Here is a 24,730-nt window from a genome sequence, read left to right on the forward strand (position 1 = left end):
GGATTTTGGGGATGGGAACATGAACACATAGAATTCACATCTAGTATCCTCTACAACTTCAGTTTACAATCATTCACGAATTTCATCATAGCGTCTATTACTTGTGGTTTGTTCAGTGCCAGTAAGTGCAGTATGACGATGATTTAAGGTTAAATAGAAGAACAGGTCAAATACAGATGATTTACCTCCCAGAGAACTACTTCGTCTGTTATTTACAATAAATTAAGCTATTTATTTTCTTGTTATAAATTTAGTTATGAGTCCGTTGTCGAAAATAATAAAGATAATTATCATTATCAATTAATCGTAAATATTTTAATATGGCAACATATTGTACATGAAACGTATTTTTAAGGAATATTTCTCGGCCTATCAGCAAAATCCACACACACACACACACACACACACACACACACACACACACACACACACACACACACACACACACACACACACACACACACACACACACACAAACATACATACATACATACATACATACATACATACATACATACATACATACATACATACATACATACATACATACATACATACACACACACACACACACACACACACACACACACACACACACACACACACACACACACACTGATAAATATATTTGAATGTATGAGTTTAAAAAACTCGTTGAATGATTTGATTACTTCCTAAGTTACTAAAGTCAGAGAAAGTTCAAGAATTTGAAAATCATTTCCCATCTTTTCGTGACACCCATATAACAATCTTCTACTTTGTACATATACTTGTTTGTTATATCCTTCTGGTCTTAATTTGAATTGTACATTACTCTCTCTAAAAATCATGAGATCGCGGGCTGAAGCCCGCTTGGATTCTATAGAAACATACCTACTATTAACCCACCCTAAATATGACCTAACGCAATAAGCCTATAAAAATTTAATACATGAGCGGAGACATAAATATCAATAGAAAAAGAAAGAAAGAAGAATAAAAATAAAAGGAAAATAAATAGAATGAAAAATAGAACATACATATAGTCCAGTTAGTTTGGGTGAGTATTGTATAATTTACCAATCTATATATTAACATATGTAAATATATTTTGATGAATCATGCATTAAGACCCTGTATTTGGAAGAGAGGATTCAAAAATGAATTTAAACTGTTATTCGTTCGTATCTGCTCTTTCCGCAGAAAACCAGTAGCTTACACCCTGGTTTTTGAATCCCAATTTTTTGACCAGCTTTTTCGACGCTTCATTTGTCAGTAATATACTCGTTTCGGGATCTTCGCCTTCTTGTGCAATCTGCCTACTCAGTTGTTTCATAACAATTGAAGCAAATCCTTTGCTTCTGTATTTTTCCGAAGTATGTAGCAATCCTAGTTCACCTAAAGCACTTTTCAATACCCACGCAACTAGTTCATCAGTAGATTTCAGGAATAAACCTACGCCACCATTGTTGTCAATTAAAGAACACACAAACTCGTAAGATTGCGGATATTCCTTGAAGGACCATCCAGAGTGGATTTTTTTGGAGTGACGCAGTTCGATCTCTCCTAACTTCATATCTTCCGGACATCTGAAAATGATTACTCATCAGATATTTTGTCTAAGCCAAAAAAATTATATCCATAATAGGGCGCAGTTGTAGAACCATAGTTGAAGTCCAGGTTCCTATCTCACAACCGTCATAGAATTCAACAAAGCAAGGTTATAATTAAACTACTTAACAAAATGGTTGAGGATTTTTCGGCCGAGGTTTTCAGTGTCAATATTGTTCGGGTTCGAAAGCCGTGAATTTTTGTAGTGGCTAGCTTGTTCAGAGGTTTATAGATCCTGGGCGAATATCCGATCTTAATATCCGATTTTCACCCAGGATGTATAAAGCTTGTCACTCACTTGTCCGGCACAGCACAGCACGGCGCTGTCCGTTGCCTGATGGCGACGGGTAGTAAGTAGCATCGCCCATTTGTCCAGCTACAACCAGCATACTGAAGGTGCTGTTTATTCGATTTCGAGGGAGTTTCAGTTGATATCGAGTGGTGACAGAAACATGTCTATCACTAGCAGTTCTGTCGAAGAAGTTGTCATTATAATAGTTGCCGCATTATTGGATGTAGAAGAAAATAGTCCCAAAAAAGAATGTTGTGGGTCCATTCCATTAATCAGAAGGTGGCAAATCTGGGAGAATCTCATCATCTTCTCAACGATCTGAAAGAAGATGAGAAGAAATGTCTACAGTATTTCCGAATGACTCCAGGCAAATTTTCAGAACTTCTGGATATCCTTGAACCTGCCCTAACAAGCAACTCAATTTTTCCTAGTCCATGTTCATTAGTACTGTCTGACACGGTGCTGTCAACTGAGGGAAATAACAAAATAGTCCAATAAAATGAGGATTTAAATTACCATGCAAAAGTATTCCAAAAACACTTTATTGTGAGATTTGTGTCTTTCAACTTGTTGAAAGAGTTGAAAGACACGCCAGATGAAGCCATTGTATGGCGAAACACGTGTTGCGTTTTTGTAAAACAATTTAGTGAAAATCTCACAATAAAGTGTTTTTGGAATACGTTAGTTATGGATTTTCATCAAGTATCGGCCGATTCCATCATATACCATGCAAAAGGCAAGCCTGCATTTTTCAGTATAAGTTGATTTTAGCATACACAAAAGGATTTATAGTTAAAAAATGTTGAATTTCATTTAGGGGATAGAAAATGAATAAAAACTACCCCAAAAATGCATTTTTTGAATATATCTCGAAAGCATAAAAATATTTTAAAAAAAGGTCGAAACAAAAAATATAGGCAATAAAAATTTTCTATAAAATCGTTTCTGATCACTTTTGACGTATTTGCAATAGAAACCGAGATATTTACAATAATCAATTTATACTTATAGTTCAGACGGGCTGCAGTAGAGCGGCTACGAAATAGATTAAATGTTGTCGGTGTTTCCCAGGTGCACATATGAATGAATGCGAGTTCTATTTATTTTCGTTCCCGAAAGTGTTTGCATCCATTTCATTAGAGTGTTTTTTTGCATTTTATTGAAGAACCTGTGAAAAATGAAAATGGAGCGTGAATTGTGCTCAATTTGTGAATTGCCTCTTGAAAGTAATTGTGACACAATTGCAACTGTGAAAAAAAATGGTTTAAAGACATTAATAGACAAAAGTGAAGTGAAAAATGACCTGAAATATAAAGTGTGGGAAGGCAAGGAGTCATGTCGATTTCATGATGGTTTGTATGTTTTACTCTACAATGACAGAACTTAACAGTAAAATTTTTTTATTGCAAGAAATTATTTATAAGAATATAATAAATTATTCATCTTATTCATTCTTATGTAGAAAAATTGAATAATTTGTTATACACACGTGTCACAAATATATTATCGAAAATAAATTTGTATTCTTCAATCTGTGAAATATATACAGTGTGTAAAGGCCAAATTGAATAAATTCATTATTACGGTTATAGTACATATTAAAAAACATCCCGGAAGACGACAAATGTGAATTATAATTTGACATTATTCTACTTAAAAATGTCACCCCTACCTTCAACCCCCTTCGAATGATAGGTACAACCCCCAATTTTTTGATGTTATCGCTTTTAAGTTCATTGCAACAATTAAGATAGAATAAATTGAAATCATGTGGTTACCGAAATTCTATAAAATACACTCAAAAACTAAGTGTAATGCAAAACGTAATTGAATGTAGAATACGACAAAGAATTATGTATGGTAAAGAAGTTAACCGCAAACGTCTTGGCAACATCCTAATCTCAAATAAAACTGTCTCCTAACATTATTCAACATATCAGGCATGACCGACCTAATCGCAAGCGTTATTCGTTCTATTGAGTCATTAAAATCTGAAGGTATAGTTTTGTACACATTGTCCTTCACATATCCCCATGAAAAAATCTAATGATGAAAGATCAGGTGATCGCGCTGGCCATTCAATCGATCCTCGCCTCCCTACTCCATCCTGGTAAAACCATATCGTATTAACTGCATATGTCCATTATTTGCTCACAAAAATAAGTTCTTCTATCAAAATCGTCTTCCATGAGCTCCTGAGTAGGTATCATTTCATAGGGATGCATTTTATTTTCTTTTAATATGTTTACTATCGATATATGGCTAACATTGAATGTAGTGGATGCCTGTCTACTCGATATATGTGGGTTTTCCTCAAACTCAAGCATCACATATAATTTGAGTTCATCACTCATTGCATTGGCAGCTGCTTTTTTTATCTGTCCTACATGACCAAACTCGTGAAACTGCTTCTCTATTTTGCTTATTATTCCTTGAAATATGGGCCGTAAATTAGGAAATTTCTTATCAAATAGGCGAGCTACTTCCTGTTGTGTTCGGATTTTATGTCAATAACCAATCATTTGTAAAACTGTTATTTTATGCATTTTCTTTAATATAACCGTTTGTCAGACTTGAAGTAAACGAACTTTAATCTTAAATTGAAATACTGACAAGTTATGTTGTAACATACAAAACAATTCGACAAGGCGTTTAAAACTAACGTTGCTTCGGAAATTATTCACAGATTTTTAGAGAATGCCATCTAAAAATTACACTGCTATGGTTTTTGCTTACTTTCTCATTATCAATACCTCAACATGAAATAATTTTTGAGTATATTGCAATAAGTTGTGGGTGTATTTTGTGGAAGTTCGGTAACCACATGTTTTCAATTTATTTTATATTGATTGTTGCAATGAACTGGAAAGCGGTAACATTTTTCAATATAGAATAAAAACGCCTTTCAAACGATATTTCATAAGCCTATACTTTCCATTTGAAAAATTGGAGGTTGTACCTGTCATTTGACGGGGTTTGAAGATAGGGGAAGCATTTTTCCGTTTAACTATGTCAAATTATAATCTAAATTTAACGTGTTTTGGGATTTTTCATAAATATGTACAGTAATCGAAATGATGAATTTATTTATTCCATTTGGCTTTTACACACTATATCAAAAATCAACTCTATACAAAGACGTGTAGATCCAAAAAGTATAATCCCCTGTAATTTAATTATTGACATTTATCGTTTTTTTTGTGTAAAAAAAAAATCCGTATTTTTTTACACAAAAACCATGTGTCACAAGAAGTAACAAATTGTTGATTTTGTTTTTTTGATATCATTAAAAAACCTAAATTGTGAAAATTAATTTGTTCAAAACAAATTGTTTATTAAATCAATATGAATAAAAAATACAACAGTTTTTTTTTAGACTATATAAAAAAAAATAGAAATTATGATAAACAAAAATAATTTCTCAATATCCATAATTAGTAGCAAAAAAAATTGTTAATCAACAAATGCGTTTTTGAGCAATAATTTTTTTCAAGAAATGATTTTGTTTTTAAAAATCATAATATTCATTACTGATAAAAATCCCCCCAAAAAAATTCAAATATCTCATAAACAATACATTTTTTTGTAATAATTTTTCAAAGAAATAAAGCTAAAAGTTGCGTAAAAACCATTTCTATGTAACTCTCAATAATAAGAATATAAATAAATTTGAATATAAAGAAAATTTTTTCATTGCTTCAATTGAATTTTGCACTTTTTACTGTCTTTGATTATTAATAATAAAGTGAAAAATCAAAATTTTTATATTTTTTCAACGGGAATCTTTGTTAAAAGCTTCAAAGAGAAGTTTTAAGAAGTAAAAAAATTGAGGTTTTTAGTTTAAAAATTATCAAGGTTTTTATGTAAATTAAAAAGTTTTAAAAATTAGTTAATTAACCAAAGTATATCTAATAAAGTAATCACGAGAAATTTTTTTTCTCGTGTCTTTCTCGTGTTTTCAAGTGTCTAGAAGGTATGTGAAGTTGTTTTTCTTAATGATGATATTTAATGGGTTGAAATAATTTTTATTGTTCAAAGGTCCATATCGGTCAACGCGTAGGGGACGCGCATTGCCCGCTTTTAGAGCTATTTTCGCTTCTTAATTGAAATTTTAAATGTTGGTGGTATAGTTTGTTTTTTTGTTGTTTTTTTAGTAATTATTTTCACTTCAAAGGTCTTTTTTCCAATTTCGGATATCTTTAATATTTTCAGAGATATTTGCAAAAAACCAAACCCCGCTTTTTTGACTAAATTTTTACTTTTGCAATTTTTTGAGCCTCTCTCGAAATTTTTCAAAAAGTTGCTAGGGGTCATTTTGAATCGAATGAGCATCGAATCCTTATTTTCGGTGCCCTTGGACAGAAGTTTCAAAAAAAGATCTTGTAACCCAAACCCACCAAAAAGTTGGACTGCCCTGCAAAAATCAGGAAGTGTGGTCACTCTCCCAAACACCCAACTACAATGATTTATTTCACAATCTATAACATCGATATATTTCGTTACGCTTGCTCGGTGAATGCCTTATAATATCTGTTGCCACACAGAATTAGCCGCTCTTCTGCAGCTCGTCTGAACTATAAGTATTAATTGATTAATGCAAATATCTTGGTTTCTATTGCAAATACGTCAAAAATGATCGGAATCGATTTTATAGTCTACATTTTTTGTTTCAACCTTTTTTTCATATATTTTTATGCTTTCGAGATATATTCAAAAAAGGGATTTCTGGGGTAGTTTTTATTCATTTTCTATCCCCTAAATGAAATTCAACATTTTTTAACTATAAATCCTTTGAATGTATGCTAAAATCAACTTATATTGAAAAATGCAGGCTTGCCTTTTGCATGGTAATTTAAATCCTCATTTTATTGGACTAGAAAGGCAGAAACTTCCCAGGCACTTTTGGACAAGTATATGCAGGCAAGCGCTGGCCGGCGACTCGCTCATTTGGCCAGTCCGTCATAGCTCGTTCCGTTATTTGCCGGTCAGGATCGGAGAGCTGGAATCCTTTCCGGCGGCGGGCGCTCTTGGCTGTGCCGTGCCGGGCTAGTGGGCGGTTGTCCATTCATTTTCATTGTTCCAATCCTACCGTATTTTGACGGGACGGGCCGTGCTGTGCCGGACAAGTGGACGACAAACTTAAAGCTTGTCGCCTACTTGTCCGGTACAGCACGGCGCTGTCCGTCGCCTGATGGCGACATCGTCTGACACCGTGCTGATGGGATAGCAAAACAGAGAGATAGAAACTTCCCAGGCACGTTTGGACAAGTTGATGCTGGCAAGCGCTGGCCGGCGACGCGCTCACTTGGCCAGTCCGTCACAGCACGTACCGTTATTTGCCGGACAGGATCGGAGAGCTGGAATCCTATCGTGCGGCGGACGCTCTTGGCTGTGCCGTGCCGGCCTAGTTGGCGGTTGTCCATTCATTTTCATTATTATAATCCTTATCCGTATTTTGAGGGACGGGCCGTGCCGTCTTGTGCCGGACAAGTGGGCAACAAACTTAAACCTCTCGCCAGCGAAACGTCAGGAAGAAATTTCAAAAATTAACGGCCCTCGAACCCTTAAAATAATGACTCTAAACTACTTAGGTTGGCAGATCTGAAACGTGCGTATGACATAGTTATATGATAAGAGATACCACTTTATCGTAACCAGAATATGAAATTCATATTAAAAAAAAACAGAATTTCTGCGACAAAATACAAAATGATTATTACATTTAAAAATTATAATGACAACATCGAATCAATGTACTTATGATGCACTGTTTGGAACCTTTGGTGTAGTAATGTGTATTACTGGAGTTTTTTTCCCCCAACACCAAATCGTTATTTTTAACACCTCGACACGTGTTTCGATCACCAAGTGATCATCTTCAAAGAGGAAGATTAAACTAAACTAACTAACTAGAAACACTAATACGAGCTAATCCTATTTATGCTATATAGGTATCCCATACAGGTAAATCATCCAGGCGTACCACCCATACAGGTATACCAACCTAAATTAAGTTTACAATTTTGCCTTATCTGTTATTTTACAATATATGTTTATATTAAACAATAAAAATAAATTTCACAATATTGCCTATCCAAATTTATTTTTGCGATGCATCCTTAGGTAGTAATCAGTTATTCATAATATTATTGTGTTTACTTATTTCTACACTCTCATAGGCATCTAGTTGCCTGTTGTTGTTAACTTGTCTAACTAATCTTAATGGAATGGTTTTGTTGCAAAATATGATGGGCGACTGCTGATTTTTCAGGTCTTCCATATTTTAAGTGTGCTATATGTTCCTTATATCTTACTTTAATAGATCTTTTTGTCTGTCCATAATATTTTGCATCGCAGTACTTACATTCAATTTTGTAAATTCCAGACTTTTCCGAATTCTCGACTTTGTCTTTTGGATTTCCCAAAAGGCTCTGTAGTGTATGACTTGTTTTAAAAACCACCTTCATACCTAGTTTCTTGAAAATATTTTCAAAGTTCTTCGTATATAAAAAATAAATTTAGATAGGCAATATTGTGAAATTAATTTTTATATAGCTGAAAATTGTTTTATATAAACATATATTGTAAAATAATAGATAAGGCAAAATTGTAAAATTAATTTAGGTTGGTATACCTGTATTGGTGGTACGCCTGGACGGTTTACCTGTATGGGATACCTATATAGCATAAATAGGATTAGCTCGCATTAGTTTCTAGTTAGTTAGTTAAGTTAGTTTAATCTTCCTCTTTGAAGATGATCACTTAGTGATCGAAACACGTGTCGAGGTGTTAAAAATAACGATTTGGTGTTTGGGAAAAAAAACTCCAGTAATATTCATCGAATCAATGGTCGATGGATTCATTTTTCATAGAAATTACACTGAAAGAATGTTAGAGCTTTAACTTTGAAAATCAATGCTAAATCAATTATAATTTTGCTAGGACTAATTGCTTCATTAGCACCACTGATAATAATGGGTCTTCATTTAGTTGGCAACGTTTAGCATGATTATTCTTCCACTCAACATATGATTTTTTTGCATTTTCAGATCATCAATCAGAAGATAAAGTTGTGAATTGTGTAGCTTAGGATAGGTTAGATTAGGTCTAAAGTGAGTGTGTCTATTCGACCCTCCACCGCAACCCGCAAGGGTTTATTGTGGCTTATACTTTTTCACACTCGACCAAATAAACCCAGCTTCAAAGAAGCCGATTTCTATGGTAAATGGTCTTTCAGGTCAGATGGTAAGAGTACGGTTCTGCCGAACTCTAAAAACCCGATTCGGTCCCCAGTGGGGCAGGCACAAAGTATGAGCTCTGCTGTTTCATCATATTCCAAACAGAGGCGACACACACTGTCTCTCGTCAGTCCGAGTCTCTGCATATGATGATTCAAATGACAGTGACCTGTAAGAAGGCATGTTAGACATCGTAGTTCATCCCTACTGTAATCCAACAACTGTTTGGTATCAAGCTTCGACGGGTGAATAAACGCCTTGGAGTGAGTCAAGCCTGGAAGATTCTGCCAGAAGTCTATAAATCTTCTTGCCATTCAGGTGTTCAATTTTTGTTTGGCAAAGCCTAAAGAGATGCCAATGACAGATTCATGTGAGTTATGTGATAACGGTTTGTCATTATTCGTAAATCATATTAACTATTTGGCAGTTTTTAGTACTGTTATTCATGACTAAAATCAGACTACTATTTTCTAGAAATATTCCATATGGAAAACTTTCTCAATTTTTTCACAAAGTTACTTACTCTATATTGAAAAGCATTGCTTTCTCTTTTGGAATGCTGTAAATATAAGCTGGAGAGGCAAATTTTACTTCCATATTCTTACTCTTCAGTACTCTTTCAATGACAGGATATATACTATTATGAATACCGTAGAACGACAATGTCCTTTTAAATTCTATCCTTTTAGTTTTTGTTAGACTTTCATATACTGTGTCACCAGTTTCATCCAGCGTTAACACCGCCAATTGATAGGTTTGGCCATACTGAAAATAAATGAAAAGTGGTTACTCTCTGCTGAGTACTGTAAAAAGTTCAAACTTAACAAAAATGTTTCAAATGTCTTATCGAGAACTAGGTATGGTTTTAATATTGACTGTTTATATATAAGTCCGTCTGTATGTTATCATTTAGACCACGGGTCTCCAAACTTTGAAGCCTTTGGGTCATAATGATTTTTTCAGTTTGTTCCAAGGGCCAATTTCTGCCCTTAACTATATTTCTAGACTAGGATAGTCGCAAACTGCGTGACCTAAACGAACTTACGCTTTTTTTGCATTTCAATTATTATTATGTATTGTGACACTTGACGACATCTAGTGGCGAGTAGTGGTACCCGCTAGGTGGCATTAGGCGTAATTGAATATTTGGAATTACCGCGTCGGTTCGAGAAAGTTCTGGTTCTAGCTAGTGTATTCCGATCACCTCGAGACATCTAGTGGCGAGTAGTGGTACTATGTACTATCTTTTTCAGCTACCCGCTAGGTGGCATTAGGCGTAATTAAATATTTGGAATTACCGCGTTGGTTCGAGAAAGTTCTGGTTCTAGTGTATTCCGATCACCTCGAGATGGCAGTAATAATTGCATATAAAAAGGCTAGCGGCGCAACTACGAGTTAGTCTGCGTAGAAAAGGCGAAGGAAGCGAAACTGTCTATTGTGAAATAAAGTAACACCCGTCAATAAAAAGTATTTTGATTTGAATTATTGTTTTTATGTGTGATTTGTTATTATGGAAAAGAAGCGAAAAATCGACAGTGAATGCAGAACGTTCCAAGAAAAATGGAACTTTCAATATTTTGTGATTGAGTCCAGTAATTAGGCGCTATGTTCAATTTGTAATGAAACCATAGCTGTTCTCAAAGACTATAACATTAACCGACACTATGAATCGAAACATCTTCAAAGTTACTCCAAGTATACAGGAAGTTTGCGGAAGGAAAAATTTGAAGCTTTGAAACGCGGACTCAAATCGCAGCAATCTTTGTTTACCAAAGCGAATACTGAACAAGAGTCTGCAACTCGCGCCAGCTTTCGTGTGGCTCTTGAAATCGGAAAACGTGGCAAACCATTCACCGATGGAGAAATGATAAAAGAATGCTTGATTGCAGTAGCCGAAGAAATATGCCCCGAAAAAGTAAATTTATTTAAAAGTGTCAGTTTGTCAGCAAACACTGTGGCTCGGAGGGTGCAAGACGTCGCAGAAAATATATCATCTCAACTGTCTGACAAAAATGGACATCATGAGTGGTTTTCTCTAGCATTGGATAAGTCAGCGGATGTGTCAGATACTGCTCAGGATTTTTATTCGCGGAGTAGATAAAAGCTATGAAGTGTATGAAGAACTTGATATTGATAGTATTCACGGCACAACAACTGGGGCAGATATTTTTAAGGGAGTTGAAAATGCCATTAATAAAAAGAACCTTCGATGGAGAAATTTAAAATCTATAACAACTGATGGAGGCAAAAATATGTATGGTAAAAATAAAGGAATGGTTGCACTTGTGTCAAAGGCTGTAGAAAATGATGGTGGTTCAAAACCATTAGTCTTACATTGTATCATTCATCAACAGTCCTTGTGCGGAAAATGTTTGGATATGTCTGAAGTTCTGAAACCAGTTATGTCAGTTGTTAACTTCATCAGATCCACTGGTCTGAATCACCGACAATTCCGCGAGTTTATTCAACAGATTGGAGAAAATGATTTACCATATCATACTACCGTCCGCTGGCTTAGTTGCGGAAAAGTCCTTAAGCGCTTTTTTGAACTTCGAGCAGAGATCGAAAACTTTTTGAATGAGAAGCAGCGCCCTTTTGCCGATTTAGAAAATAGTGAATGGATGTGGAAGTTAGCCTTCTATGTCGATTTGACAAATCATATGAACGAACTGAATTTGAGATTGCAAGGAGAAAATCAGCTTCTCCCTGATTAATACACCAATATCAAATCCTTCAGGCAGAAAATAATACTATTTCAATCGCAATTACGTAAAAAATGTTTCACACATTTTGAAACATGTGAAATATTCAGCCACACTACAGAGACTGAATTTCCCGTCAATTTTGCAATGGAAACTTTGAGTGCTTTGAAGATGAATTTTGATACTCGTTTTTCAGATTGTGATGTCATTGCGAATGAAATTAAGCTTTTTCAAAATCCTTTTGATTCTGACATTGAGACCCTGGCTCCGGAAGTCCAAATGGAAATTATTGATTTACGGTGCTGTGATATGCTTAAGAACAAATATCAAAATTCATCTTTGTTGGAATTTTATAAGAGTCTTCCACTGGAACAATTTGATAATTTGCATAAATTTGCTCGTGAGTTGTTTTCTGTTTTTGGTACTACTTACTTGTGTGAGAAAACGTTTTCCAAGATGAAGTACACGAATAATGTTTACAGATCTCAATTAACCGATGAGCATCTTAAATCTCTTTTGATAACTGGTACAAGTAGAATTGATCCACAACTACAAAGTATTGTCGGTGGAAAATCACAATTACATAAATCTCATTAGTGTTTTTGTTTTCCTGTGATTCATTTCAATTATTTGTTAGTTATTAATATGCTTGAACTCAGATACTTGAGTTAAGTTTTCTTTGTCATAATTTCTGTCGTTAAGTTTTACCTTGCAAGTAAATAAAACCGAGTAATTAACATTCTGTGTTTTCTTCTTCAACTTATCACAGCAATAGTAACAACAATTAGGTAATCATTGGCTGTCGCGGGCCAGATTGATGACAGTAAATCATTGGCTGTCGCGGGCCGGATTGATGACACTGGCGAGCCGGATTTGGCCCGCGGGCCGTAGTTTGGAGACCCCTGATTTAGACGATGATAATGGCTAGCGCTAGTCTCCCTAGATCGCTAGCATTAACCCTTTACACACATTTTTTCTTACTCACCCAGTGCTGCCAATTTTTCCTATCAGTAACCTAATCACCAGTGATTTTGAACATGTCTGAACGTGTTATGCCATTCGCGGGTTGTCACCTTTAACAGGGAAGAATTTCTACCGATAATTTTCAATATGTAGATATGTGTAGAATACCAAAAACTGATTTTATTAATTTTTATTGAAAAATTTTGACTACCCGAGGAGACTTAGGAAGGTAAATCCAATCCATCACAAATGAAAATCAAAATTTCCACCAAAATATTTTTGTAATTTTCAATGAATTTGCGCAGAATATTCTGAAGTTCTTTTCGTTTTGAAAACAACAAAATGATTATTCCGCAAAAAAGTTTTTCATGCATTCCCAAGTATTTCCACAACATTGACTAAATTTAGTTTCCTCTTGAAATTATTTGTATGATTGAAATTATTCGTATGATTGAAATTATTTCATGGTTACTTCGATTTTTATTCGTGAGGGATGAAATTATTATTATTATGAAAAATTTCACAAAAAAAGTGAGCAAGCAGATTTAGTCATTAGTATTCTAAAAAAAATTTGTGACGGCAGAACATTTTTCGTGGAAAATGATAATTGTCAAATGAGAAGGTTCAAATTAACATCCTTTAGACCCCTTGACCAATCATAATTTTCTAACTCGAAGTGAAGAATAAAAATGTTCTGTGAAAATGTTTTTTTTATTTAATATAACCGCATCAACTTCAAAGGTTATTAGCGGTGTAGTACAATTTGAATCACATCACAATCATATTAGATGTATAATATTTATAGATATCAGATACTTTAGTAAAATTGTGATGCTAGTTTGAAAATTTTTTAGGGGTGAATAATAATTTACGAATAAGGGTGTTGAAATTGAAACTCACTAGTTTCCTTGGACAGTCATATTTTCCCATTCAAACTGAATAAGAAATATTTCAAAATATTTTGTAAAAATGAAATAATGCTAGAAAAAATATTTAAAAAAATAGAATTTTCGAGTAAGAGGGTTGCAATTACTACACCTAGGTAATCCTTATGAGTAGTTGTGAAATGAACTAAAGGTAGTGGTATTTTAAAAAAAATTGTTGATTCTAGTGGTTCGATCTGTTAAATATTGAAGGCAAGAAATACTCTCACATCTGTGACGATTTTTTTCGAAAAATGTGTACAATAGTCTCTTGGATATAATCCAATATCAGATGTGGCATTCGCCAGGCAATTAGTTGTTTCCGGAAGGCATTTACTAAATCTGTCCTTGTAAGAAAACTGAGTTCAATATTTTGAAAAAAAAATGGTTGGGACTTATTTTTTCATGTGTTTAAGACTCTCAAGAATTTTCCATCCATTAAGACATGTGGAATAGAACAAAAACTGTCGTTAAAGTATACGTCGTTGCTGATTTTGCTTCCTTGAATAAAAATTATTAGTCACACGGTATCATAAATTATAGTTAGTTGGAAATGGAAAATATTTATAATCAACGATTGCTTCAATTATTGGTCATATTACTATAATTGTAGTTTGTCAATTTGAATTTGAAAGTGATAGTTTTCGGGTCTCGGGATATATTTGTCGTTTGTTCATTTCCTTTTATGAGATATAGTTTGTCGGGGTCAAATACCACCCAAAAATCAATATAACATGTATTCAATGTTACCGGCAATCTCACTTGTTGAATGAGACGGATAAATATTGTTTCCGCATAATTTCAAAAGAACATGAGAAGAATGGCATTAAAAAAATTGTCGTAACGGGTGTTTCCTGAACGGAATGACCGACCTGAGTTGTGTTTAAAAAAAAACCTATACATCATTAAATATTTTAATTTTACGGAAAACATTGATAATGATTTTTGTCAACCGTACCAAGTTATATCATTTTGGAGAGTAAATTGAGTATTGATAAAGCCAATTTTTGGAATTGCCTTGTAGAAATCCTTCGTTATATATTATCGTATCGTTTGAAAAATACAAATGGAGAAGGAAAATCTAAAATATTCCCTAGATAAAAATATTGAAATTATATGTTTCATTTCATTTTCCAAATCTGAAATTAAATTTTCAAAAGTAAAGTACATTTCTTTTGAGCAATAAGTAAATTCTATCATTTCGTTTTTAGTTTTCAAATTGTCTGAATTAAAAGAGGAATGGCTTAAATGATATTTCTTCAGATACCCCTACAGAAATGTTTTGAAAAAGGCAGGCCAGTTTATACTGAGCATTGTTAAGTTAATAAATTTCAATATAAAACCTCTCAAATGCAAATACAGCTGCCGAAATGAGCCATGGCTGGTGAAAAGCCCCTCCCTCAAGATATGCAGTAGATGTGTAGAAATCTGTTATCAGTTTGTTGGATTATTTGAGCCGTAAACGTAAAATTGCAAACAAAAGTTTCTATTCTTTTTTACCCAAAACTTTCTTTGTCATACACCGACCCAAACTTTACGCAGATATGATTTCTCCCACCGGCCATGACTCAGTCCGGTAGCTGTAGGATTGATTTCGTCTGAAGTTCAAAACGATAAAAGTACCAAACGTCGAATTAACGTATTATAAACCAATATCCAGGGAGCTAGCTCCCAAATACGGAACTATGGGAATCAGAACAACTGTGGTTCATCAGAAGAACAGGTGGGTGACATAAACAAGCCGACATAAACAGGCCGCCGCTCGAGACAGAGCTACCGCTGCCTTGCCGAAAGGCGGCGTTCAGCTACTCCAAAGAATCCGATGCAATCCATCCTCACTGGTAGACATTCTATGTTTCGCCGTGAGACACTTACCCAATCAGCTCCTCAGTACCAAATCTGAATAACATTATGGGAAAAAAACACTCATTTCATTCATTGCAAGTGTCTTACGATGAAACATCGAAGGTCTACCAGGAAGGATGACAATGTTTCATGTAAGTGAGATTTCACCTACCGTACAATTTTACTATGCCACTATCGTCGATATCTACTTATGAGCGCGCAATCCCTTCGATAAAAGCAGCCTCTGACATTAGACGCTATAGTTTGAACAGACGAATTTTAGCCTAACTTCAAAACATAAAGTCGATATTGTTTACAACGCATTTTTGTATTTCTATTTTTATTTTGGCTTTCTATTTATCGAAGGCGGCGACTCGAGTATTTTTTAGATCAAGGCTAGGACTATAAAAGCGACGTTCGCGCCTCCACACTCAGTCACACAGCTCTGCTGGCGAGATCAACAAGCCAAACGCACGTAATCAGATACTTGCAGCAACAGGCAGATAGATTAGAGAAATGGGCCAACCTGTGGAAGGTCAGTAGAAACCCTGACAAGAGTCAGGCAACACACTGTTCACCCGTAGGATGGTACACTCGGAAGGAAACGTCGTCTTCAACGGATTCCGTGGACAACGAAGCTAGATACTTTGGGGTCAACCTAGACAAAAGATTAACGTTCAGATCTCACGTACGGCAGAAAATATTACCAATAATAGATCGAAGAAGCAACATGGGATTATGTACATATTTCGGGCTCTAGACTTGACCATATACTACGTAGACGCATACATTCATGAGAAAACACGCAGAGGACACGTTTGACAGAATTCGACCACACGACAATCCAGCTGGATGATCCCAGATTCCGAGAGAGAGCACTCGACTGCGATCTCTTTTAAAACAATAGTATCCGGTTAGTTTTTGGGGACCCCATGCAAAAATGCAGTTAGGAAAGTCAAGATAAAACAATACAATAGATCAGAAAGTAAAAGCGCCTAGAGGCTGACTTTCGACCAAAGAAGGTCAGATGTCATCTTGCTCAAGTGCCCATCAGTAAGTTGAGGACCGCTCCGGAGGAGCGGGGGTGAATGGATGAGATGGGATGTTCTACACATAATAACCGTGTGGAGAAATTTTCAACTTGCGACACTCAACCCGGGAGAGGGCATGTGGAGGGACACTCAGTCAGTCGACGATTAGCGTTCGGAGTGATAACTACCTCTACCTATGGGCGTCGCTACTGCAGGGCAAGGGGAGGACGTGCACCCTGTAACCTGGTAACATACATTTATTTATGCATATATCGAAAATGTACTTCGATGTAGGTTATATAACTGCACTCAAAAAAAATTTGGACAGTTACCGGGATTTTAATAAATTAATTCTCGGAATGGTTATGGGTTATAGCCACCGCCTTATCGTTGACAGGACCCGAGACCCAATCCCCTTCCTCGGCGACCCGACCGTCGAAAGTAGCATTGTTTCATGTTTCAAAGAGGTATCAACTAGGTTCAGTATTATTATTGTTCTAGTTCTACGTGAGTGTGTAATATTTCTTTTTTCAAAAAGTCTGGTACATAGGTTACTGTGATTTTAATTAGCTGGTAAGTTTTATTTTCATTTCTTGATGTATTTCATTGAATAATAGGTTTCTCTTTCTAATTGTAGTCTTAGCAATGGATATTCGAAATTTTTTCGAGAAAGAAAACGGTGATGAATTCACCCTTACGAAAAAATGCGAAAGTTATTCATGAAGAACCACAAGTTGACACTACTGGAACTTCGACACTGACTTCTCCCAAGAATATAAATGATAATAATTCAGGTTGGTTTTTGGAAAAACAAAAGATTCCAGATGAAAGAAAATATGATATGATACGTACAATTTGAAACTCAACTCCAAATCAACATCAAGGCCATTTATTAGAGAGTGGTTCAATCGATATGAGTGAATTGTATATTCAAAAAAACTGAATGATGCACTTTGTAAATCCTATTGTGTACTATTTCGACCAGTCGTGAAACAGGTGCATTCATCTTTCGAGAATTTAAAAATTTTAAGCATATTCATGAAAGTGCAAAAAATCATGAAGATTCAGAATGGCACAGGTACTCAAAAAGCAGAGCGATTTCATTCCAAAATATATTTTCTGAACGGTCTTCTACTAATTCATTCTTCAGAAAAACAACGGATTCGAGAAAATAGGGAGAAGTTGGCTTCAATAATATCATCATTATTGTTTTCTGCGAGACATGACAGCACTGAGAGGAAAAGAGTACAGGGGAGGAAATTTCCAAGATCTTCATTTCAGGATAGAAAGTGAAGACAAAGTTCTGAAAGATAATTTTGAAAAATGTACCCACACTGCAAAAATACACTTCAGTGCAAACTCAGAATGAAATAATTGGGTTGTTGAGCAGCGTTCTCAGAAAAACTATTATTGATGGAGTAAAAAGTAGTGATAGTTTTTCAGTCTTAGCTGATGAAACATCTGATATAGCGGGTATGGTATAAGATACGCAGACAGTAATTTTATAATAAAAGAAGAGTTTCTTGGATTCACCGCACTGAAACCGGTGGATGCTAGACCTAGAATAGCCTCTGCGATTATCAACACTTGTAAAGAGTGGAATTTGAATTTAGATAAGTTATATGGGTTGGGATTCGATGGTTGCAGTGCCAAGTTACACATGTTTCTTCCAGAAACTTTGAATTTGAAAGACCATTTGCATAATGAATTCTTCAAAAAACTGAACATATCAAATCTATCATTGCAAGGTGAACGTACATCAGTGTTCCAGAGGCCTGTAACAAAATAACTACCTTCAAATGAAAATTATATTTTTGGAATATTTACGTTGATAAAATAGAAATAGAAAGCTTTACGTCACTTAGTGAGTTTGTAACCGATAACGACTCAGAAAAGATAATGTATTTGAAGAATTGCTCCAATATCTAACTTCGATGCGTTCATTTTTTGAGAAGTATTTTTCCGAATAACAATAATCCTTTTTTACCGACTTGCAGAAGCACAGTAGAATAATCCAACCAGTAGGCTCTCTTACCACCTGATCCGCCCGAGTTGCCGGGGACCTTCAACCGCTCTTAGGATGAGATTATCATCCAACGCATTCAGTGCTGTAGTATCGAAGGATTTGACGGTACCACGGACATCGGATTAGTTATAATAAAAGGTCGGAAATTTTTATTGTGTTTAGTTTATTCGCTGTTGATATTGTTTTTAGTTTTTGTAGTTGGTTATAAGTAATTTATCACAAAATATTCTCTAATAACCTCAAATTTCGTTTTTATATAAGCGCACGCCTATGGTAAAAGAACGAAATTGGCTCCACACTTCGTTTCAAGGTCACCGAGAACTTTGTGAATTTATGAATGAAAGTAGTGGGAGTAGACTTATTGGTTGATTTTTACTCTGCCGAAAGTATGTCAAACGAAAAATTTGGAATCTCTCTTAGAAATGTAATCAGAGACAAGTATGCAGTCACTGTTCAAAACGACGCCTCTCAACGATTTTTGGTACAATCCGTGATGAATATCTAATGCTTGCCAAAATGACTCCGAGTATCCCAGCAAACATTGAAAGTTGGCAATGCACTGGGCCATCGACGGAATTGTCGGCGAATTGACGGCACCGGTGATATATCGTCGGGCCGTCACACATAATGTAACGGCTCTACCGGCACGGCATTCTTTAACCTGATCAGTGTTGGCCCAGTGTTCTGACCCCAATATTTTGCCAGCGATCAATTTTTACAGGTAGGTCATTGGCATTAACCTAAAATATTGCCATCAAATATGACAAAGTTAATTAACTCTTGCTTGTTAAACAAATGGATAATTATAACCACTTTCTTATCTACACTGAACGTATAACACGTTAAATAGAGCATGATTCATTAGCAAAAAGTGTTTTGTTCAATTAATTAGTTTTGAAAAGAAAGCAGCTTTTACCCATGTTTTTTGAATTCTATAGGGATGACGATTTAATGATAAAATTACTGGCAATGTTATAAAGGTATCATTCAAATATTTCACTCTGATTTATTCATCCACCCAAGTGACAAGTGACACTTTTTTCCGTCAGAGAACCAGGTTCGACGCCATCTTAAATTTGTTATTACTGAAATCGTGAGCCGTAGATGTCGACGGGAGAACAGAGAAATTATAATAATTTGAATTTGTTTACAAAAGTGATTGTTATAGTGCAGTTAGTGAAATGGACAACACAGATGAGTAAATTAATTTTTATTATTTTATTATGTCTTGGCAAATGAAAAGAAAAAGCAAACGTCAATCAAACAGATTGGCAAAAAAAAAATGTGAAGTCACATTGAATATTGTTAATGCTGAATTGATTGCTAGAGATGTACCTACATTATCGTCAAATTGTCACTATGAAGGTAATGGAAGTGACATTAATCACACATCTTTAGATAAGAATGAAAATAACACATTCATGTCAACATCTGATTCATATAAAGTAAAAAAATGTGAACCTACAACATCTAATCATTCTGAAGATTGAAAAAGTTTTGAAAGTTACATTGGAAGTGTCGACGATCAAAATCAAAACATATCAGACAATAGTGAAGACAGTTATTCCGATTCTAGTTATGAAGAAAGTGTACATTCTGAAAGTGATGGTCATAATGAATCAACAATTGGAAATACTGTAGTTGTGGGGCAGAACGCTAGACATTCTGTTAGTTCCAAAGAGTTTTTGAAAACATGGGCACTACAAAATAATGTGACACATACAGCACTTACCGAATTATTAAAATGGTTCAAATCTGAACCCGAAATAAAGAATCTTCCAACAGATGCTAGGACATTATTGAAAACACCATCTAAATCCAGTTTGACAAAAATAGGAGAGGGTTATTTTCATTATTTTGGATTGAAAAATAATTTGTTGAAAATCTTTGACAAGTACAAACATATTTATAAACATTGCACCCTTGACTTTAACATAGATGGTTTGCCAATTCACAAAAGTACAAAAGAGTCATTTTGGCCCATTTTGTGTAAAATAGTTGAGTATCCAAATGAACCCCCTTTTCCCGTTGCAATTTATTCTGGGCCCTGCAAACCTCCGCTGAATTTGTTTTTATCTGAATTTGTTTTGGAGCTGAAAAGTTGCCTAAATTGTGGAATTGTTTTTCAAAATCAAATTATTAGTATTTCATGTCGATCATTTTGTTGTGATACCCCTGCTAGAGCTTACATTAAAAATACTAAAGGTCACAATGCATATTATGGGTGCGATAAATGTTTAGTTAGAGGGGTTTATATCAATCATAAAATGACATTTCCAGATTTAAAAGCTGCCTTGAGGTCAGATACGGACTTCAATTCTGGGAAATATGAGGATTATCATAAAGGTCAAAGTCCTCTGAGTGAGCTTAATATTGGGATGATATCTATCTTTCCAATTGACTATATGCATAGTGTTTGCCATGGAGTAGTTAAAAAATTGCCACATTTGTGGAGAGATGGCAGTCGTCTCTTTCGATTCAAAATTGAAAAGTATAATTTGTTAGAAAACAGAATTAAAGAACTTAAAAAGTTTTGGCCAGTTGAATTCAATAGAATACCAAGGACTCTCAAGGATTTAGACCATTGGAAAGCTATTGAATTTAGACAATTTTTGTTATACTTGTCACCTCTTCTTTGTGATATTCTTCCCGATCATATTTTCCATAATTTCATGTTGTTGAAATTTGGGATAACAATATTATTGTCATCACTAAAATCTGAGTACAGTGAATTTGCAGAACTTTTATTGAGATCGTTTGTAAGTAATTCGTTACAAATATATGGCAGAGATTTTTGTGTCTACAATGTCCATTCGCTCATTCATATTGTCAAGGATGCTGAACATATCTCATCACTTAATGAAGTTAATTGTTTCTACTTTGAGAATTATTTGTCATTTATGAAGCGTATGCTTCGTAAATCAAATCACTCTTTACAACAAGTGGTCAACAGAATTTCAGAAGGAAGAGAAATGAATATTAAACCAAAAATTGATGGCACATTTGTTGTTGGAAATGGTTACAGTAAAGTTAATGATGAACGTGAGTTTTATAAGAAAATCTCACATAATGGCCTTATATTTACTACCAAAATGGGAAATAATTGTGTTTATTTAAAGAACTGTAAGATACTTTTAATTAATTCTATTTTTGTTCTAGCAGATCTGATTTATATTCAAGGAAAACATTTACAAATTCTTAAACCATTTTTAGATTATCCCACAAGTAGTGATCTAATATCATTGTTTGAAGTTTCACTAGAGGATGAATCAAATGACGTTACATATCCAGTTAACAATATAATTAATAAGGGAGTTCTATTGAAATATCAGACATCATATATGTGTACTCCTTTACTTCATTGCCTTTGATATTTCCAACACAATTTTTTACTTATTTATTTTTACAGTGATATCAACTGTTGTTTTATGTATTGTATGTATATGTACCTATTTTAATAAATTATTACTATATTCACAACATGCATTTTTTTCTTGTACCTTAATTGTGTACTGGTTCAATCTGTAGATGTGTTTTTTTTGTAGGAATCATTTTCTTGTGGTAGAGTTTCCTGAAGAAAAAAACTCAGATGGAATAATACCTATGGCAATAATATCAAGTAATTGGACATTTGCAAGAAATGGAAATATGTTTTGCTATTGGCCATCATATCTTCGTTCTGATAAAGAGAAGGAAAAACTGATAAAAGCACATAGTGATCTTCAGGAAGATAAATCTATGGAATGTGCCATTGTAGTAAAGTTTTCAACTGGTATGTTTATTCCCAATTGGCCATAAAATACATATTCGAAAGTGAATATAAATAATATATGTAAATGCTTCTGTATATTTCTACTGTAGGCCTGAAGATGGCGACAAGCGTCGCCGAAACGTTTACTAGTCACTTGCCAGTACTTAAAATTAATTGAAATCTATCACATCTAGACAAGAACTTTTTGAATTATGTTTTTACTAGGTCATCTAATTATCAGTTCCATATCATCTGAAATCTTGTATACAGTGAGCCATCATTTCCTAAACCTAATATGATCTTGGGGTGTTTTAGTTATGAAATTTAATTAATTTAAAAAAGATCTGAAAATGTAACTTCAACATACATTTTATTTCTTATTATAAAGAGGTTTAATTTCTAAGGTGTGTTTAAAAAATATTCTATTTTCAAAAGGTTATTTGATCTGAAATCATAGTAAATTTCAAAAAGTAAATATAATTAATTGGTTGGTTATGTCTACTTGAAAATGTACTGATTGTTAGTAAGTTTATTTATTTTTTATTTATTTATCAATTGTTATTTTTTTAGTTGATTATGAAAGAGCTACAACAAAGCTCCATAGGTTGGAAGAGGCATCTCAGACTGAATCTGATCTGGATCATGAACATAATAAAAGAAAATTAAAAAAAAAAACATTTTTCTGATTATGAACCAGATTTTATTGATTCGGATGAGGAAAATATCATACCGAAGATTCCGCAACCTAAGAAAAATACAAAGTTTCTGACAAGTGCTTCTTATGACAACAACAACAACAGTCAAAGCCAAACATCTTGCAGGAGAGCATCTAATAATCCTGCTTTTACGAATCTAGTAACTGAAAGTAATGCCCAGAATAGTATTGAAAAAAACAAACAACCTAATAGCCAGTCTATGCAAATAAGTTTAAAAAGTAGTTTGTATCAAGACAATACTGTTGGAAACAGTGAAAGTAAAGCATGTCAAGAAAATAAAGGTAATTTGAGCATTGTATTTAAATTTTTTTGTTGATATCCAAATATTTTCAGCTTTAATAGTTGAAGTTCTAAGACAACTGGAAAACATTAAAATAGATATCAAACATCTGATTCTAAATTCTAAAATAGAAAACTCTCAACCCCTTCCGGAACAGTTGTGTGTAATAGATAGTATTGAAGACCTTCAAGAGTTTAATACACATTTGGAAGATGAAGATTTTTTTTCCAAAGCTGTAAGTAGTTCACTTGAAGACATCAATTTTTTTATTTGGTGAATATCTACAGTTTTTATAAAATTTCAGTGTTCTCAGTTTCAAATATTTGGTGGAAAAGATGGACCTGAAACAGTACGAAAGATAATGTCCCAACTAATAACACATAAGGTGGCTCTCCAAATGAATTGGTCTGGACGGAATAACAAACAGGGATTTAATAGTTTGAAGAAGATAATAACGCTTATTCATGGTGAGTAAAATTTTTCCTTCAACTCCTGGCAGTGAGTGAATATTGTCAATAGAACATTATTTCTCATTATATCTTATGTCTTTGAAAAAAAGTCTAGAGAATATAACTATCTCTATTTTTTAAATGTTTATTTTTTGTTTCAGTTTGTGTAAGAGCTAACCTATGTGCTCAAGGTACAACTATGAGTAGTGTGGAAAACACTATCAAACATTGGCTAAGAAATGCACCGGACAGAGAGGGAGGACGAGCCAAAAGGCGAAATAAAGATGACCATCATTAGACGACCACTCTTTATTTTTAATTTTTTTTTTAAGGAATTATGTTTATTTTTTTAAGAGGAATATATCACTAGTTTTTGTTTTCAGATAATAATTTTCAGAATATTACATATTTTTCTATAAATAAACTGAGATAAAACTTATTCGCGATGTTCATTAAAATAACCTATCAATACTTGTTTTAGAAAAACCTTCATTAAAACACGTTGACTTGAAAATGTTTTCCATGGTAAACAGGGGGTATTATATATTGGTTCATAAAAATAGTTCTGATATAATTTTTTTAACTTACGGTAATATTTCTACCATCATTGCTCAATTAATAGATAGAAAACTTTTCCCACGCACCAGAACTAGAGCACTTATCTCGACGCGCATTCCACTAACCAAGTTAGCATCATCAGGAGATGACTAAAATTATTTTAGTCATCACCCGATTGTGCTAACAACTTGGTTAGCGAAACGCGCGTCGAGAAAAGTGTCCTAGTTCTGGTGCGTTGGAAAAGTGTTTATAATTATCATTGCTCAATAGGTTTCGACATACCATAAACTTAAAAAGTGAAGTAGTAGAAATTTAAGGTCCTTATAATATGAGTAGACCAAAAAAGCCATATTATATATATATATA

General features: G+C 34.2%; 3 protein-coding genes across 3 annotated transcripts in view; 2 read left to right on the top strand and 1 right to left on the bottom strand.

Annotated features, from left to right (window-relative positions):
* Positions 1–1,009: 1,009 nt before the first annotated feature.
* Positions 1,010–24,730, bottom strand: part of LOC111517035 (uncharacterized) — a 35,969-nt gene continuing 12,248 nt past the window's right edge. The window contains exons 2-3 of the mRNA XM_074172991.1: positions 9,644–9,885; positions 1,010–1,568 (exon numbers count right to left, since the gene is read on the bottom strand). Of these exons, the coding sequence (XP_074029092.1) occupies positions 1,154–1,568; positions 9,644–9,885 (657 nt within the window). The 3' untranslated portion in view covers positions 1,010–1,153. The remainder of the gene's footprint in view (positions 1,569–9,643; positions 9,886–24,730) is intronic.
* LOC141481454 (uncharacterized) lies at positions 19,666–23,073 on the top strand. The gene is made up of 3 exons (XM_074172993.1): positions 19,666–19,808; positions 22,156–22,382; positions 22,932–23,073. The coding sequence occupies exons 1-3, from the start codon at positions 19,792–19,794 to the stop codon at positions 23,045–23,047; spliced, it is 360 nt and encodes a 119-aa protein (XP_074029094.1). The 5' UTR covers positions 19,666–19,791; the 3' UTR covers positions 23,048–23,073.
* On the top strand, positions 23,043–24,245 carry LOC141481453 (uncharacterized). The gene is made up of 4 exons (XM_074172992.1): positions 23,043–23,358; positions 23,411–23,592; positions 23,662–23,824; positions 23,968–24,245. The coding sequence occupies exons 1-4, from the start codon at positions 23,277–23,279 to the stop codon at positions 24,102–24,104; spliced, it is 564 nt and encodes a 187-aa protein (XP_074029093.1). The 5' UTR covers positions 23,043–23,276; the 3' UTR covers positions 24,105–24,245.

The sequence above is a fragment of the Leptinotarsa decemlineata genome, unplaced genomic scaffold (genome assembly GCF_025532065.1).
Source record: "Leptinotarsa decemlineata unplaced genomic scaffold, Ldec_3_MD MMD2_tig00000199_RagTag_RagTag, whole genome shotgun sequence".
NCBI lineage: Eukaryota > Metazoa > Arthropoda > Insecta > Coleoptera > Chrysomelidae > Leptinotarsa > Leptinotarsa decemlineata.